At 48.3% G+C, this 17,258-nt stretch overlaps 1 protein-coding gene across 1 annotated transcript in view; it reads left to right on the forward strand.

Annotated features, from left to right (window-relative positions):
- The window catches only part of ADCY9 (adenylate cyclase 9), a 119,448-nt gene that overhangs the window by 86,247 nt on the left and 15,943 nt on the right, over positions 1-17,258 (forward strand). Inside the window, exons 3-5 of the mRNA XM_047087437.1 lie at positions 10,714-10,818; positions 11,734-11,951; positions 16,571-16,673. Coding sequence (XP_046943393.1) covers positions 10,714-10,818; positions 11,734-11,951; positions 16,571-16,673 — 426 coding nt within the window. The remainder of the gene's footprint in view (positions 1-10,713; positions 10,819-11,733; positions 11,952-16,570; positions 16,674-17,258) is intronic.

Raw genomic sequence — 17,258 nt, forward strand, 5'->3', positions numbered from 1 at the left:
TGCTCAGTTTTATTAACAGCACTCTGGTATCATTTTTATCGTGTGCTTTGTTAAGTTAGTGCGGGATTTGCCACCCTCAGCACTAGGAACGTTTCGGGCCAGGTAACTCTTCGTGGTGGGGGCCATCCTGTGCCCAGTGGGACATTGAGCACCATCTGTGGCCTTCACCATCACGTGCCAGGAGCGCCCCCTCCCCCCATTATGGTGACCAAGAATGTCAGACAGTGCCCAGTAACCCCTGAGACTCCTGAGGGGTGAAGGAGGGTGAAACCCCCTCTGGTTGAGGACCCACGGGGTAGGGTGCTAGACCGCCTCTTCCCCATATGCTCTGACACGTGCATGACAGCTAAGGTATCTGATACTTCCTTAATGCCTGCACACTTTGAAGACAGCCTCTTCGCGTGGGGCAGTGACTTGCAGCGGTCAGAACGCGGAGCTCCGGGCTCACGGGCTGTCCCTGCACACAAGCAGGGGAGAATTGTCAGGGGGTGAGACGTTAAAAACACCGTTTTCCAAGTACAGTTTCATTATTTGGAGAGAAATTATTTCCTCCAGGCTTCAGACTGAACTGCATTTAAATAGAAAAATAGAGCTCAAATCCAAAAATGAATGATTTGTTGTGTTTGCCTGATATGTTAGATTACGTGTATGTGTGTTTCTATCCGTAGCACATACCTTCCGATGTTAGTGACAGCGATTCACTGCTAAATTACCCTAAAAAGGTTTTCTCTTATCCCAAAAGAACATTTCTTGTTCTAGTTATATGTATATAGCTATAGTTATAGATATAAATGTCTTTATTTTTAAAATCTGGACAAAAACTATTTAGCGTATTCTGTTGCTGTGTATAAATTTTCCAAATAATCATTGAAAGTTTTCTGAAAATCTTGTGATCTATTAAGTTAACTGTGTCTGACAAAAGGAATTTGGGGTGGTGGGAGATCTTTGTGCCCTTTTCAGGAGGGAAGATCTTGAAGTGTAACTTCGGGACATTTTGATGGTGCAGGGAGGGTAATGGCATCTGAGTCTAGGGCCGCCCCGCGCTTGGAGTGGAGAGGTGGACGGCGCGGTCTCCACTCCAGGCCTTGCTGATCTAGGGCAGCGGGGCACAGGCTCGCCCCTCTGCTTCGGTTTCTGCGGGATCAGGTGAGAGCAGGCCTCTGTGAAAGCCTTGCAAATAGGAAGCACTGGGTGACTTAGGGAGTCCTTAGAGCTATTGTCCTGAGCTGGAAGGACAGAAAACTGAGGTCTGCTTGAAGGGTTATATACACTCTAATGTACGTGTAAGGCCTTCCTTCGAGTAAGTTTTTGCACAACAGAAAAAATACTGGCTGCCCGCTCATAGGTTCTTAGGGCGGGTTTAACCCAAACACCTGTCAGCACCTCACACGAGCCATTGGTTTGTTGCCTTACGTGGTCTGTACTCCGGTCAGTTTTTCTAGTTAGCTGGAAGCACTGACTGCTTCCTCCTTCTCCTTCGTCAGGGTCCGTTGACTCTCCCTGGGAACGCACTTCTTCCCTTCGTGGCTGCTGCTGCCTCCTCCAGTGAGCGCAGCTCTCATGTAGGTTTGTGTGACCATCCTCGCATCTCCCCACCCACTGTGGGAAGCCCCGGCTCGTTGGAGGGGCCTGTGCCAGGCACTGTGTCTTTTGAAAGTACCTTCCCTTGGGGCGCCTGGGTGGCGCAGTCGGTTAAGCGTCCGACTTCAGCCAGGTCACGATCTTGCGGTCCGTGAGTTCGAGCCCTGCGTCGGGCTCTGGGCTGATGGCTCAGAGCCTGGAGCCTCTTTCTGATTCTGTGTCTCCCTCTCTCTCTGCCCCTCCCCCGTTCATGCTCTGTCTCTCTCTGTCCCAAAAATAAATAAAAAACGTTGAAAAATAAAAAAAAAAATAAAAAAAAAAAGAAAGTACCTTCCCTTGAGCAGTGGTTTCTCAGGCCGGAAATAGGCATCAAGTACGGACAAGTGTTGTGTGGTCACGTAAACCTGCGCAGTCTGGGCTGCGTGCAAGAGAAAGGGTCTCTCTTCTCCAGGGCTGTTCAGAGCCTCTAGCGTGCTGACAGCCACGTTGGGGCCTCCAGAGGGATGCGGAGGCCGTGCTCTCAGGCCTTGGTGACCACAGACTTCTTTTTTCAAGCAGCACCTTTCGGAGGAATGACTGTCTAGTGGAAGGAGTTTCTCGCAGGAACCAAGAAGCTGGGGAAAGGTGTTGAGTGAATATTCCTCAAGTGAGAGCATGCGTGTCTTGGTCCTCCCGTCGCTCCTGTCACCCGTGGTGCTCCTCACGTCCCTTCCCTCTGGGCTTCTCTTCCTCGCCCCATGCGGCAGAACTGCAGCTTCCTGTGTGTGACCCCTCTGGCTAACTGTGCTGTCTCCCCATCTCCAAATCCATGGTCAATTCAGCTGTAACCTACCCGTTTGCTTGTTTCTTGGGCAGCTTCCTGTGAGCTCTTTGAATGCGGGAGGGCCCCAAGTGTTAAATAACGTATGCTTTTCCCAAGTGTGCACTCTGGCATGTGGTAGATAATTATAATTTTTTTTGGCTTACGTTTTTAATTCTTTTTTAAAGTTTATTTGAGAGAGAGCACATGAGCAGCGAAGTGGCAGAGGGGGGCAGAAGGGAGGGAGAGAGAGAATTCTAAACAGGCTCCTTGCTGTCAGCACAGAGCCTGACGCGGGGCTCAAATTCATAAACTGTGAGATCATGACCTGAGCTGAAATCAAGAAGTCGGTCGCTTAAATGACAGCCACCCAGGCGCCCCAGGTTTTTAATTCTTGAATGAGACACAGAGAGCTGTAGCTCTGCAGAGTTAGGCCACAAGTAGGACCGCACTCAGAAGCCTGAGCAGGACTGAATAGGAGCAGGTAATGTCAACACAGTACTCTTGTCTACCCCCTCGACGCGTGTCCCATGCAGGTAGTCTCCCAGTTCAAAGCTGGGGTAGTTTTACATAATGTTTCATAAATTCGTCTGTGATGACCTACCAAGAAAAAGTAGTGACGTCAAAGGATAAAGGGTTTGGCCCTGATGTCATAGATCAGAGGGAGTGCTTCCCACGCCCAAGTCTTGGCTTCTTGAGTGGGGCAGTGAGGGTTTCTCATCAGGAAGGCCCTGCCATAACCTGTTGCGGGACGGGTTCGACCAACACCACAGCGCCCAGCTGTCTGAGCCTGAGCTTGCAAAGAAAGCTCTAAGGTTTGGAGTAGAGGAAGGAGGAATCAAGAGGGGAGCCAGGGAAGGAGACAAGGACTCTAAATGTCAGTGTCATGGAAGGGAGCTTTAGTACCACGGAAAGAGCCAGAACTTAAAATCAAAGAGCCCTCCCAAAGCCTTGTCACTCAGTTTCTCTGTCCACAGTGCAGTAGTGGATGGCGAGCTCCCAGGGCTGCCGTGAAGAGTAGCCGAAGTCATGCCCATGAATGCTAGGTTTGGAGGCTCACTTACTACCGGACATATGTTTGTTCACTCCATGTGGAGAAGTGGACGCTGACCACGGTGGGGGGGGCGGTCAAGAAGGACAAGAGGAGGCAGATCTCTGCTTTGATTTGCCCACAAGGAGTCACTGACTCTCTCAGGAAGGTCTTGCCTTCTCTATGTGTTCCGACTCCAGGGAGGTTCTTCAGATTTTGCTGTAGGGGACGTGACCATGTCATAAATGTGATATTGGAGCAGGAGCACCTGGGCCTGTGCAGTGTGACCTGAGCTCTGCAGTAGATGTCTACTGCTCCTTCTCCATGAATGCTGTGGATGATGGATGGATTGAGACTACACATGCCAGTAAACATAGCTGGTCAGACGTCTCTGCGAAGAGCAAAAAAACGAAAACTGAAATGTGGATGGTTTTTTATCACATCAGTCTTAACCAGTGAACTGCGTGTGTGAGCTGTGAGAGCATCTTGGTTCATCTGTGAAGGACCTCATTGGCAAGACACCTGCTTGCCCAGTCTCTGTGAATTTAACCTTAATCTATTATTCAGAACCCTGGGGCTGCACGCACACAGGGAGTTTCTGCATGTTTACAGTCAGTAATGAGGCTAACGGTGTGGATTTGCCTACATGGGGGCAATTCATGGAGGATCTGTCCTGTTATCAAAAGGGCAATACTTTCCCTTTGAGGTCACTAGCTCTGGGGACCATCCTTCTGTGGTGTCACTGAGACTTTTTTCATGACTCTAAATAAATGGTCACTCTTTTATGTCCTTGTTATTTTTACTCAAAATTATTACAAGGAGGCTCCGTGGGCTCAGTCTGAGGAAGCGGCCATTCTTCTAGTTCATTACAGAAACAGGAAAGGTAGTATCTGTCTGTAGTTTAGACACTACATATTTATTATAACTGGTGGTTTAATTGGTAGTGGTGATGGTTGCACAATTCTGTGAATATACTAAAATTCACTGAATTATATACACTTTAGATGGGTAAATTGCATGGTACATAAACTCTATGTTAATAAAATTCTTACAAAATAAATAGTCTGATTCCAAAATGTGAATATGAAGTAAGTTTAAAAAAAAAAAAAGACTCCAGGTTGTATCTCCATTTCCAGTCCCGTGTTTTTCCTTCTGTCAGAGGAAGCCTGTCCCATGGAGGTCGGCAGTTACCCTCACAGAAGAGTTCCAGCTGAGGGAGGGAGAGAGCCATCACTGGGACACCACCATGGTATTTTCTGCAGGCAGGGTCCCTCAGTGAGTTCTAAATTAGTAGGTAGAAGTTTAAGGAGAAGCAGGATATTTGCACAGCCTCCAAACACCCCCACCCCCCGATATTTATTGATTGCAAAGAGAAGAATAGTAACTCCACGGTGGAAAACCTGGTGGGCCCTGCCTCACTGGGTGATGAAGGCTGGCATGTCTATTAATAAGGCTCTCAGTGTCACGTGCATGCCCCCGCACCCTGCCGTGTGATGTATTGACAAGGGCACGTCACCTCTGTGGGGTTCTTCTCCCAACTCCTAAACCTTGGCCAACTTGTGAGATCACACTGGACAAGTGCAGATTTGAGGCCGGTCTACAGAGCACATGACACCTGACCATGACACTGAAGGAGTGACAAGTCACCAAAGACGAAAGACAGAGGACCTGCCACTGGCTGGAGGAGACAAGGAGATGCTAAATGCAGCGTGGGATCCCGGAACAGAAACCGGACACTCAGGGGAAAGCTGGGAAATCTGAGCCTGTAGCGCAGTTTAGTAGTTCTGTGCAGTGTTAATTACTTAGTCTTGATGAGCGCGCTGTGGTTGCTGTGAGGTGCAGACGTCTGCGGAAGCGGGGACTGACATGTGGTGGGGACGGTTGGGGACGACACGTGGCCTGCAGCTCTCTGGACTCTTTACCACTCTGCGTTAAGTCTGTTGTCTCACGATGTAAACGTGTAATGTATGTGTACTAACTTTTTACTGTAGTTGTGCTATTCTAATCATACTATGTAATATAAGTATACCGTGTTGACTGTATTTCTGTGATATATCACATGTGAATTGAACTGGAAGATGTGTCCAGCGTCATTTAACTGGTATTATTAGGCAGTAAAGTACTGCACGTAAATGAAATTTCCCCAAATAACCACACATTTTCTTCTTTTGACTTCCTGATGGAATATTTCCACAGCACAGTAATGATCTGCTTGCCTTATTAGCCTCCCTTAATAAAGCCAGTGGTCGTTTAGGGCCCAGGAATCTGAGCAGGGTTCTATGACTCTGTGCTCTACGACTTTGAGATCTTACGTCTGATTTTTACAGGTTTTTGTTTTATTTTGTTGTTGTTTTGCCTCCCGTACTCTCAGACTGTGCATTTTCTGTTCTTAAAGCTTCTAAGTTGCCTTACTTCTTCTGTAACAATTTCTGCTTCTATTTTCCTCTAGTATTTTGTTTGCAGAAATCATCTACTTGGAAGTGTTCATGCTTCTGCTAACCCACTAGCTTCCACGATGCTGCACTGGCCCGCCAAGGATAGGAGAAGGCAGGTGACTTACTCCTGCTCCCTCAGAGAGGCCACATGCTCGGATAGGGTCCAGGGTGCTGCCACCTGGGCTTCAGCTCCCCTCTGTCATTTTCTAACTGCATAACTCTGGGCAAGTCCTTTCTCTTCTCTGCCTCATGTGTAGAAGGGAGCTGATCACAGCGTCTGCTTCCCGGTGCTTCTGAGGACTACGGGCAGAGAATGCAGAGCCCTGCGTGGGCCTCAGGAAGTCTGTCTGTCGTTACCGTTGCACATTGCACGTTCCTGTCTGCCACGCTCAGCCTGGGTTTCAAGTTTGGGAGCACATGCTGCCTTTCTGGGTCCCAGGACAGCTCACTGAAGTCACACTCAGCAGGCCAAACGGGTGAAGCCAGGCCTTTCTGATATTTCCTCTTCGATTCTCAGAAAAGAGGTCTCCCTGCTCCCTTCCTTGACAGTTATGAAAAAGGACAGCTGTTGGCTTGGAAGTGATGTATCTCGTGAAGAGAGAGAGCCTTGAAGAAAAACCTGTTTTTTACCTCTATGACATGTATTCTGAACAGAATGGAGCATGTGTACATTGAAATGGGTTTAAAACAAATGCATTTATGCTCTAGTGTGTTGGAGAGGTAGTTATAATCTCCGCTCCAAAGCTGACGTCCATGCTGGGGCAGGAGCAGACATCATCTGGGAAAATGTAGAGTGTGTTCTTGGGTGTTCTCCAAGGGATCTCGGGTTTCCGAGGCAGCAGCCAGCACACTCCGCCCCTACAGCTCTGTTTTGGGGACCCTACCTGGTCTTAGTAAAGCTTCTCTTGGTGCCAGTTGCCAGCAGTGCCACTTAACCAGGAGGTGGTCATCTGCTTGGGTTACTTCAGGGGAGTGAGGCACAGGAGATCACAGTGCCAGAGTCATTCCTGGGTCCTCCCCGTGTTAGGAACGGAGGCCAGAGAACGGCTCTATGGTGGTAAGCGACCACGAACCTGCAGTCTGACTCCCCCTGTTGATGAAGCTTTGTGTCCCCAGAGCGGCCGCATGGTCTTTTACGAGGAGTAATTGTCAGGCACACGGGACCCCAGACACTGTGCGGATAAGGACCTGGTTTTGTGCATTGCTGTGCCCTCAGCACATCGGGATTCTCAATCCCGTATCGTCGTATCGGGCTGTTGGACACCTTGCCTCCCAAGGTGGTAAGGTACCCCATAGAGTTCCCTGAAGTCCGAAATGCTCTTCCTAGTGAGGACTTCTCCGTAGGAGGAGAGCCGGGTGTTTAACGGGTGGGGAAACATCTCAGAGGTGTCTCGTGTGCTTCGCAAAAATCAGTTTAAGAGATGTTTTCACCCAGATGAACACGAAGCTGGAAAATAGTTAAAGATTCTGTGGGTGGTGGAGAGGGAGACAAGCCCACCTTCTGTGGCCTGCAGGGGGCTCCCTGGCGCAGAGGGGATCCTCACCACACAGCAGAAGGGAGTGTTCGGTTGTGAGGAAGTCTCCATCAGTGCACAGACTTCACTAAGGTTTTTTGTTTCATTTGTTTTAAAGATTTAATCAGTAAAATTGTCCCCCAAAAGCAAAGTAGATGAGGAAGAAATAGAAGGACAAAGAGCCACGTTTTCAAAGCACTGCGCTGCAAGTTCCTGGGGCTGCTGGTTCTGCCGCCCGCTCCTAGGGCCTACACTGCCTGCACGAAGCTGCTGGGGGGATGCAGAGGGACCAGTGAGCACTGTTCAGGCCACTGGGAGTCCCGACCACAGGGCCTGCTCTCTGCTGCTTGACGCGTGACTCTGACAAGCCCCCGAACCTCCCACAGCACAGTCTCTAGAGCATGATGACCATTATGTCTGCACCTTTGCTCCCGGAGGTTCTTTTGTGGGCCGGCCACCTGACCTAACCTTTGTATTAGAACATTTTATTACGGGAGGGAACAGGCCCCGTGGCCTCTCTCTGTCACAGAGATGTAGACTTGGGTTGCCCAGTTGTCCCAGGCTCCTGAGATCAGCCAATCCCCCTGGACACTCCTGGTCTCCACGGGCTTCTTCCAGCCCCTTCGCAGTCACCCTTCAGAGAGAGGGTGTGTGCCTGCGAAGCGTATCCAGGGACTCCTTCACAGAGGGTGTGTGCCCTCTGGTGTCCAGTAGGTTTGATAGCCACTGTTGCATATTTGTGGCTCTGAGTGCTTAAAACATCTTTCATGTGTGACGCCAGGGTGCCATGGGCAATGTCTGAGAAGCACAGGGCCTGTTTTTAAAGTACATGTTCTGTGCTTGAGGAGAGAAAAGTACTCAGGAACAAACGATGCCAAGAGATAATGAGGTTGGCTGCTCTGTCTGTGACAAGGACATTAAAGGACCAGATGTGCTGTCTTTAGAACCCGAGGTTTTACTGTTAAGGACCAGCATTTGCTGAGTGCTCACTGACGCTGCAGGCACAGCCCAGTGTGGTGAGCACATGTGCGCTCCCGCTCGCTCGAGCACAGTCCTCCCACGGGGCCAGGACGGGGCTCCCTCGTCCTGCTCAACTGTATTTTGGGAGGTCAGTAGCGGGAGACACAGTCCTGTTTCAGAAAGGAGGAAACAGGCCAGGGAGTCTCGTACCTATTACGTGTTAGAACCAGGATTTGGTCCATGATACGGCCTCTGATCACTGTGTTACACACCAGTAATCACTATAGTAACTTCTAGAAGCTAGCTAGAACTACTATTGTTATGCTACTTCTCTAGCCTTGGAGTTTAAAAAGTGGCCAGAGAGGTAGCTGTTACTCTTTCATTGTGTCTTCAAGAGGTTGGGGAAAGCCCCAGACCCTCAGGGTATGACCCAGCTTAGAGTCTCTCTGACTGTCCCCTGCACCGGATTGTACCCCCCTCTCCCCCTAGGCTGCCAGTTGGCCTTTGTGAAACCAGTGTGGCCCTAAAGGAGCAGCCACCCCTGCCGCTACCAGAGCCACTTACTCCCACCCTCGCCCACCACAGGACACCCTCGGGAATCCTGCTGGGCCTGTCGGAGGCCTGCTGCTTTGGTGTATATATCGCCACTTTGCAAATGAATGTGAGTGTTCATACTTGTACATTGCATCAGATTCCCAGATGACACAACTCTTTAGAATCTTTATTTCTTTTATTTAATATAGTAGAGGCCTGAAATCTAACTTCAGATGTGATGTAAGTCATATCCTTGCCCTTGGACCCTAAATGATACTTATTTATTTATTTAGTTTAGTTTAGTTATTCTGAGAGAGAGAGAGAGAGAGAGAGCGCGAGCAGAGAGAGAGAATCACAAGCAGTCTCCGTGCTGTCAACAACACGTGAACCATGAGATCATGATGTCAGTAGGATGCTTAACCGACTGAGCCACCCAGGTGCCCCTAAATGATACTTATTTATTTATTTAGTTTAGTTTAGTTATTCTGAGAGAGAGAGAGAGAGAGAGAGCGCGAGCAGAGAGAGAGAATCACAAGCAGTCTCCGTGCTGTCAACAACACGTGAACCATGAGATCATGATGTCAGTAGGATGCTTAACCGACTGAGCCACCCAGGTGCCCCTAAATGATACTTATTTTAATTTTCTAAAATAACGTCTAGCCTTCTATAATGTATTCCAGTGTTTAACGGTGCTTAGTATGCTAGAAATTGTTCTAGAGTCCCGCTAGATCTGTCCTGCTGCCATTCGTCTTCTCCACCCGCAGCCGTTAGTTGCTGTCTTGGTGGCGGCTGCCGGCACGCAGGATCACGTCCATAGTAAGAGTACGTCGGTGCAGCATGCACTGAGCGCCGGGAGCAAGGCCACGAGTCGCCATCTTCCTCGCTTAGTTCTTCCCACACGTCTGCAGCAGCCATCCCCACTCCTGTGTGTAGGGGAGAGGACTGAGGTCCGCAGTCTGAACAGGGAGCTCCACGCCCTGGCTGTGAGAGGCAAAGCCTGCCCTTTCTACTCCGCCTGTCCCTGCTGAGCCTCCGCCTGTCTTTTCTGGGTCAGCTAATTGCTCAAGCTTCGGAGAATTCCTGCGTCTGTAAACATGTCCCTCTGACTTTTCAGCCCGTTGTATACAAACAGCTCACCGTCACACACAGCCTGAGAAACTTGTGTAGGCTAGTGGCCGGTCTGTTGGCTTAATAACAGATCTATCGAGATCTAATTTACACTCACACAAAATGTACCCTTTTAAAGTAGACAATTTGGTGGGTTTCAGTATACTTGCAGGACTGTACAGCCGTCACCACAGTCCATTTTAGAACATTTTCATCACCTCCCAAAAGAAACTCCACATCCTTTAGCTCTCTCCCCATTCCTTCATCCCCTCATCCACTGATCTCCTTACTATCTCCATGAACTTGCCTTCTCTGGACATTGTATATACATGGAATCATGTAATAATGTTGTCCTTTGTGTCCGGCCTGTGTCACCTATCAGTGTTTTGAAGGCTCATCCATGTTGTAGCACGTGTCAGGGTTTCATTCCTTTTGATGGCTGAATACTCTTCCATCCTGTGGATGTTCCACACTTTGCTGATCCTTTCATCCATTGATGGACATTTGAGTTGTTTCTTTTTGGCTGTTATGGATAGCGCTGCCCTGAGTGTTCACGTACCAGTCTGTGTGGTCGTGTTTCCGTTTTTCACTTGGCCAGTTTGTTTTTAATTCATGCTCAAGTGGCTCAGTAAGCCTTCCACTTGGTTAAAACCATTCGGCGCCACAACCAATTGCACCTGATAGACTTGATTGGATTACAGGTTGTGGCTGTGCTTTCTGGGTGTGTTCCTACGGCATGTGTTTTTCTTGTAGACCTGCCCTTCGTGCGGAATCACGTTCGCCCCCAAATCGGAAGCTGGTGCAGAAGGAGGAGCGGTCCAAAACGGCTGTCAAGAGGAGCATAAAAACAGCACCAAGGTAACAAGCTCATGGCTGTTCTTTCCATCAGCTCCTCTCCAGGTGCATCCACCCTTGGTGACATTCCTGTCTTGTCGGCTTCTCACTTCTGAGAATAATTCCCCGTGGGCGACACCATTCCATACCTTCTCGTCCTTTGGGTTTTGACTAGACCAGTAAGATCGGGTTGGAGAGTCAGGACTCACCCTTGTGAAGTGGAGTAATCACATGCCTGCCTTCGCAGGCACTCAGAGCTTCAAGATGCGGACTGCTGTAGCCAGGGAAGGTCTGTGGGGTCAGAGCACGGGGCAGAACATGCACATGCAGGGACACGAGGGGGCTCTGCAGGAGCAGAGATGTGTCGTGAAGAGAGGCTTGGGGTCAGGGCTGGCAGCGAGGACACTGCCACTGAAGTCTCACCCAGAGACAGAGTCAGGACCGCAGAGGAAGGGAGGACAAGCACCAAACCGGGAGCCCTTTGAATACAGCTTATAAAGGCTGACTCTCCCGGGAGGCCTGCGTCTGTTATCCTCCGCCCTCCCTCTGATCGATCCCCGTACCGTATCCACCGCCCCAGGCCCCCACCCCCCCGCCCCCGCCGCTTCCCCCACAGCCCTCTGCAATGCCGATTCTGTGGTTGGCAAGCTCCGAGAGCCTCAACTCTTCCTTGGCCTTCTCTCCACCTCCTTACTGGTCCTTCCCACGATGTCACCTTCCTGGCTGCCTCGACCCCTGGAGGTGCAATTTGACAAAATAGCGGGGGTGGGGAGAAGCGGGTGGGTGGGGAGGTCGAGCGTCAGATCAGAACAGAGGTGTGAGGGTGCTGGTCAGTCGTGCGGCAGGGCTGGTGTGGTGGAGGCCGGGATGGAATAACACTGTGACATGCCTGCACTTCAGCCTCTGTGTCTGCCTCCCACTCCCCTTGTCTTGAGGCAGGCTCCTGGAGCTCCTAATTCCAAAACTCAAAATGGACTTCTGAGTCCTCCCCACGAAGAGAAGCTCACCAACAGTCAGACCTCCCTGTGTGAGATCTTACAGGAAAAGGGAAGGTGGGCAGGAGTGAGCTTGGACCAGTCAGCTCTCCTTCCGCTGAGATTCAAGAACATCCGGGAGAAAACAGACGCCCATTTTGTTGATGTTATCAAAGAAGACAGGTAAGCATCAGCCATTCCCAGTGAAAGTGAAGGTTTGCAGGTTTGTAGGTAGAGGTCTCTCCCTTTTTCTGAATTTGCTGATCCCCATGTATTTGCCCTCCACTGTCAGTAATTTACTTTATTTTGAAGTAATTTGAAACTTGCAGAAAAGTTGCATGGATAATACAAAGAATTCTCGTTCTACTCTTTGCCCAACTTACCAACTTGTAACATTTTACTATGTTTGTTTTATTCTCTCTCTCCTTCTTTATCTTTCTATGAAATTTATGTTTTATTTTTTTTGGAACCATTTGATAGCAAGTTGGATACATCATGCCCTTTGCCCCTAAATTGTGTATTTCCTAAATACAAAGATGTTCTTTTACATAACCATGGTTCCTAAATTCAGGAAATTTAGCACAGATGGAATATTTTATCTAATCTACAGTTCATATTCCAGTTTGACCAGAAATTTGGGCCACAGAAATGATGTGTCCTTCTCAGGTTCCCTATCCAGAGGCACACGGCGCCCTTTGTCTTCCATCAATGGTAGGGATTCTGAGTACCCAGGCCGGTGCTGTTGACTTCTCCAGTCTGTAGTTATTGTCTCCTCGAGACTACTAAGTGGGACTTGAAGACCACACACGTACTCCATTCCTCATCAGACTGCCCTAGATTTCATCTCCTTTGATGGTTCTTGCCTGGAACGGTCTTTGCTCTGGTGGTGCAAAGTGTCAGTTTTCCTACCTCGGCACCGACTGCACACTTCTCATTAGGCCCTTGGCCTACCGCAGGGAAGAAGAGCCCCTCCTTACTTACTACTTTTTGCGTCCATCTATTGCCAGCCTGGACTCAGGGAGTCCTCTTGGATTTCATAGGATGCAATCTCACCACTGGCCTTATTATGTGTGATGCTCCAGTTGTCCTGAATCTGCCAGGCAGAGCGCCCCTCGGGCTGGGCCCCATGTCCTTTTGACACCCCCCTATCCTTTGTTTTTCAAAGTTTCTGGCACCCTTTTCTAGCACAACAGGATATTCCAGGCCCATTTTATATCTCCTCTGACCCTGCTCAAGAATCGGCTATTTCTCCAAAGAGCCTTGCCTCCTTTCAGTGAAGAATGGTATTCAGATATGTTAGTTGTTAATGTCTGATTAATGTCCTTGTAGCCAAAGACGTACTCTATGTGATTTCGGTCCTTTTACATTTATTGATACTTGTTTTATGATCTCACATGGGTCTCTTTTGGTGAATATACCATGTGCACTTGAAAAGAATATATTCTGCATTTTTAGGATGTTATGACCCATAAACACAAGTAGGTCCCAGAGGTTGGCAGTATTAGATCATCTGTGTTTTACTTTTTGTCTATTATTCTATCATCGTGAAGAGAGGGATTTTTAAATCTGTCACCGTGACTGTGGAATTGTTGGTGTCTCTTTTTAGTCCTGACAGTATGTGTTTCAAGTATTTTCAAGCTCTTTTTGTTTTAGGTATATACACGTGTATGAGTGTTATAAATTCCTGGTGAATTGGTCCTTTTGTCATTTTGAAGTGTCCCTCTTTATCCCTGGTAATACTGTGACTCAAAAACCACTTTATCTGATACTAATGTAGTAACTCTAGCCTTCTTGTTCTTACTGTTTGCCTGGTATATCAGTTTCCATAAAAAAATTTCAACCTGTGGGGCGCCTGGGTGGCGCAGTCGGTTAAGCGTCCGACTTCAGCCAGGTCACGATCTCGCGGTCCGTGAGTTCGAGCCCCGCGTCGGGCTCTGGGCTGATGGCTCAGAGCCTGGAGCCTGTTTCCGATTCTGTGTCTCCCTCTCTCTCTCTGCCCCTCCCCCGTTCATGCTCTGTCTCTCTCTGTCCCAAAAATAAATAAACGTTGAAAAAAAAAATTAAAAAAAAAAATTTCAACCTGTCTTTATATTTGAAGTGTGTCTCTTGTGGGTCTTACTTTTTTTAAATCATTCTAAAAATCTCTGCCCCTTAATTCCATTTTAATATATTTACTGGCTTTTTAGCCATACTTCTTTGCATTATTTTATTTTACTTTTTGGTGGTTGCCTTAGAACTTACAGATAAGCATCCTTGAATTTTTATAGTCTTCTTATGGTTAATGTTGTATCATTTCACTTTATATTTTTTTTAAGTTTACTTATTTATGTAACTAATCTCTATACCCAGTGTGGACCCCAAACTCATGACCCCAAGATCAAGATTCACATGCTCTTCCAACTGAGCCAGCCAGGTTCTGCTGTATCATTTCACTTAACATGTAGACATCCTATAGCTGTATAGATTCATCCTTCTCTTCCAACCCCTTATGCTGTAGTTTTTACACGTGTTACATTTACATGCATTATAACCCCAGCCTCTAATGCCATTCTCTTGGTAATCTCACATTGGTCTCCACTGATGACTTTTCTGTTGAGTTGGATCATATTTTCCTGTTTCTTTGCATGTTGTGTAATTTTAGATTGTGTCGTGCTTAGAAAATCTGGATTCTGTTGTATTAATCTGAAGAGTCTCAATTTTTTCTTTCTTTCTTTCCCTCTTCCCTCCCCTTCCCTCTCCTTCCTCCCGCCCTCCCTCCCTCCCTTTCTTCCTCCCTTTCCTCCCTCTCTTCCTTCCTTCCTTCCCTCCCTTCCTCCCTCCCTCCCTTCCTTCCCTTCCTCCCTCCCTTTTTCCCTCCCTCCCTTCCTTCCTTCCTCCCTCCTTTCTTCCCTCACTTCCTCCCTCCCTCCCTCCCTCTCTCCCTTCCTCCTTCCCTCCCTTCCTCCCTTCCTCCCTCCCTTCCTTCCTCCCTTCTTTCTTCCCTCACTTCCTCCCTCCCTCCCTCCCTCCCTCCCTCCTTCCCTCTCTCCCTCCTTTCCTCCCTTCCTCCCTCCGTCTGTTCTTTCCTTCCCTTCCTTCCTCCCTCCCTCCCTTCCTTCCTTCTTTCCTCCCTCCTTTCTTCCCTCACTTCCTCCCTCCCTTCCCCCCTCTCTCTCTTCCCCCCTCCCTCCCTCACTTCCTTCTTTCCTTCCTCAGGCAGTTCACTTCCCTAAACTCAGACACCGAACGTTGCCTCCCCTGGGGTAGGCAGCTGCTCTTTTTTTTTTCCAGCCTGAATTAGGCTGCTCAGAGTCTGCTGTGCATGTGCACACCTCAAGCGTCAGCCAGAGACTTGAGCAGAGCTTATATGGTGAATGTGGGGGTGCCCCTTCTCTATTTTTTTTCCTCTGGGATTTTCAACCTCATTTTCTCAACCACAAGCCCCCAAACATTGTTTCCTGATTTTCCAAGACAGCGAGATTGTGGCTTTTCTATCTGAGTTTTAGCCATCCTGCATGTGTTGCTGACTAATGGCGGTCTTCAGGCCAAAAAAAAAAAAAAAAAAGGGAAATTAAGCTGGTGCTGTTCCCTTCTTCCAAGTCTGACTCTCCTCCATCTTCTGTCTGCTTTGGTTAGTCTGTACTGCCTTCCAGGAGTCATTTTTATAATCTTGTCCAGGGTTTATTGTTATCTGAGAGGGGATTGGTCCAAAAGGAGCTAATCTCTGTTCCCAGAAATGGAACTTCTCAGTATTAATTTCAGAGGAACAGCACGGCTTCTGGCTGTGTGGATCCTGTCCCCTGACTCCTAACTGTGGCCGTTGCACATCATCCTTATAGCCGCTGTGTTGATTTTCCTCTGTCTACACTTCCTGAGTGGAAGGGATGACGAGGGTCAACATTTGGGGATGGAATTTTCTCTCTTCTGAGTGTACGAGTATAGTGAGGTCCTGAGCACCTGTCACAGAAGGAGAGAGTCCACTGTGCTTCAGGGACAGGAGGGAGCGTGCCTATGTGAACCCCACTGTGTGTCAGGCACATGGGAGGGACTGTATCTGTTTTATCTGATTTAATTGCAGAAGTTATTGTCTGAGGGAAAGAGACTACGCTCCCTGGTTGTATTTGCCTTCTGAAAACATGTCAACACTCTCTTAAATTTATAGTAATTTTCTGCAGAATAAAAAGGATTTTAGTATTTGCTAGCAACCCACAAAAGAATGGGAGTCACATAAAGCAGGTTTGATTTCTCTGCTATTAAAATCCTTGAGTGCTATTTTTCAGGTTTCACACGCAATCTGCATATGTGACAATAGCACCCCAGTTACACTAACTCTGTAAACAGTTTTGTGATAACAGCCTGTCTGCTGTGACAGCGGTACTGACTGTCAGAGCTCTGAATGGCAGGACAGCAGCTCCGAGTGAGGTTTTCATCAGAAGCCTTGGAATCAGCCTAAGTCTTCTCAGTACAGGATGTCTGCCTCTCCAGAAGCAGTTGTTTTCTAGCACAATAGAGCTACCTTCTTCCTCAAACACTGAGAGATGTTTCCAGAAGCAGGGTTCTCACGATGTATGCTGTAATGACAGTGGGCAGCCATTGTTTTTTTGGAGAGTAAACACAACATGTGTTTTAGAAATACAAAGCACTTTCCAGACTTGTGTGTGTCCTAAGGGAGTGGTCTGGCGGGGTCTATCACATAGTGACCCTCAGACACTGTTTTTGTGACATGTTTGGGGAACGGTGTTGGGGCAGCAAATCGCGGTCTGATAAAGTCAGCACAATGACTGTGCGCAGTGTTGATCAAACGCATTTTTTGTTTCTTCTAGCCTGATGAAGGATTATTTTTTCAAGCCACCCATCAATCAGTTCAGCTTGAACTTCCTGGATCAGGAGCTAGAGCGATCCTATCGGACCAGCTATCAAGAAGAGGTGCGTTTCCCCTCATACTTCTGTGAAAGAAATTTATTGTTTGTGCTGGACACTTTGCTACCAGCTTTGTGCTTTGGCAGACTTTTTTTTTTTTTTTTTCGCCTTGAGTGACAGGACACTGAAGGCTACTCCTGATTTCTCACAGTCTGTAAGCCCCAAGCTGCGTCTGCACCTGAATGTATCCACGCAGGGAAAACAACCCCGATCTTTCTGTGCTCCATCATTTAGCATCGCAGGCATGTCTTTTCTGGGCCCCCTGCTCATTGCTGGCTGGCCTTGCCCTCATTTTCTCCCTCCTTCCCTGGGACTCCCTAACACTACATGCGTGTCACTTTGTTATGTTTACCACAGCACCCTGACATTTCAGATCCTGTCTGTCCCTACCATTAGGTTGTGAGCTCCCAGCGCCTGCACAGGGCCAGGCCCCGAACAGGCTCTTGACTGAAGGCATGAGCATCTTACTATCTGTTGATGTGCCCATGCTTTCGTCTGCTGCAGCTTCAGTCCCTGCCTCTTACTGCTGACATGAAGCCAGCTGTCACACACCCTGAACCTGGGACCCAGTATTCAGTGGAAGCTTCCAGA

Source organism: Lynx rufus, unplaced genomic scaffold (genome assembly GCF_022079265.1).
Source record: "Lynx rufus isolate CCGP_SWC_20201006 ecotype Redwood Valley unplaced genomic scaffold, mLynRuf1.p SCAF_23, whole genome shotgun sequence".
Taxonomy (NCBI): domain Eukaryota; kingdom Metazoa; phylum Chordata; class Mammalia; order Carnivora; family Felidae; genus Lynx; species Lynx rufus.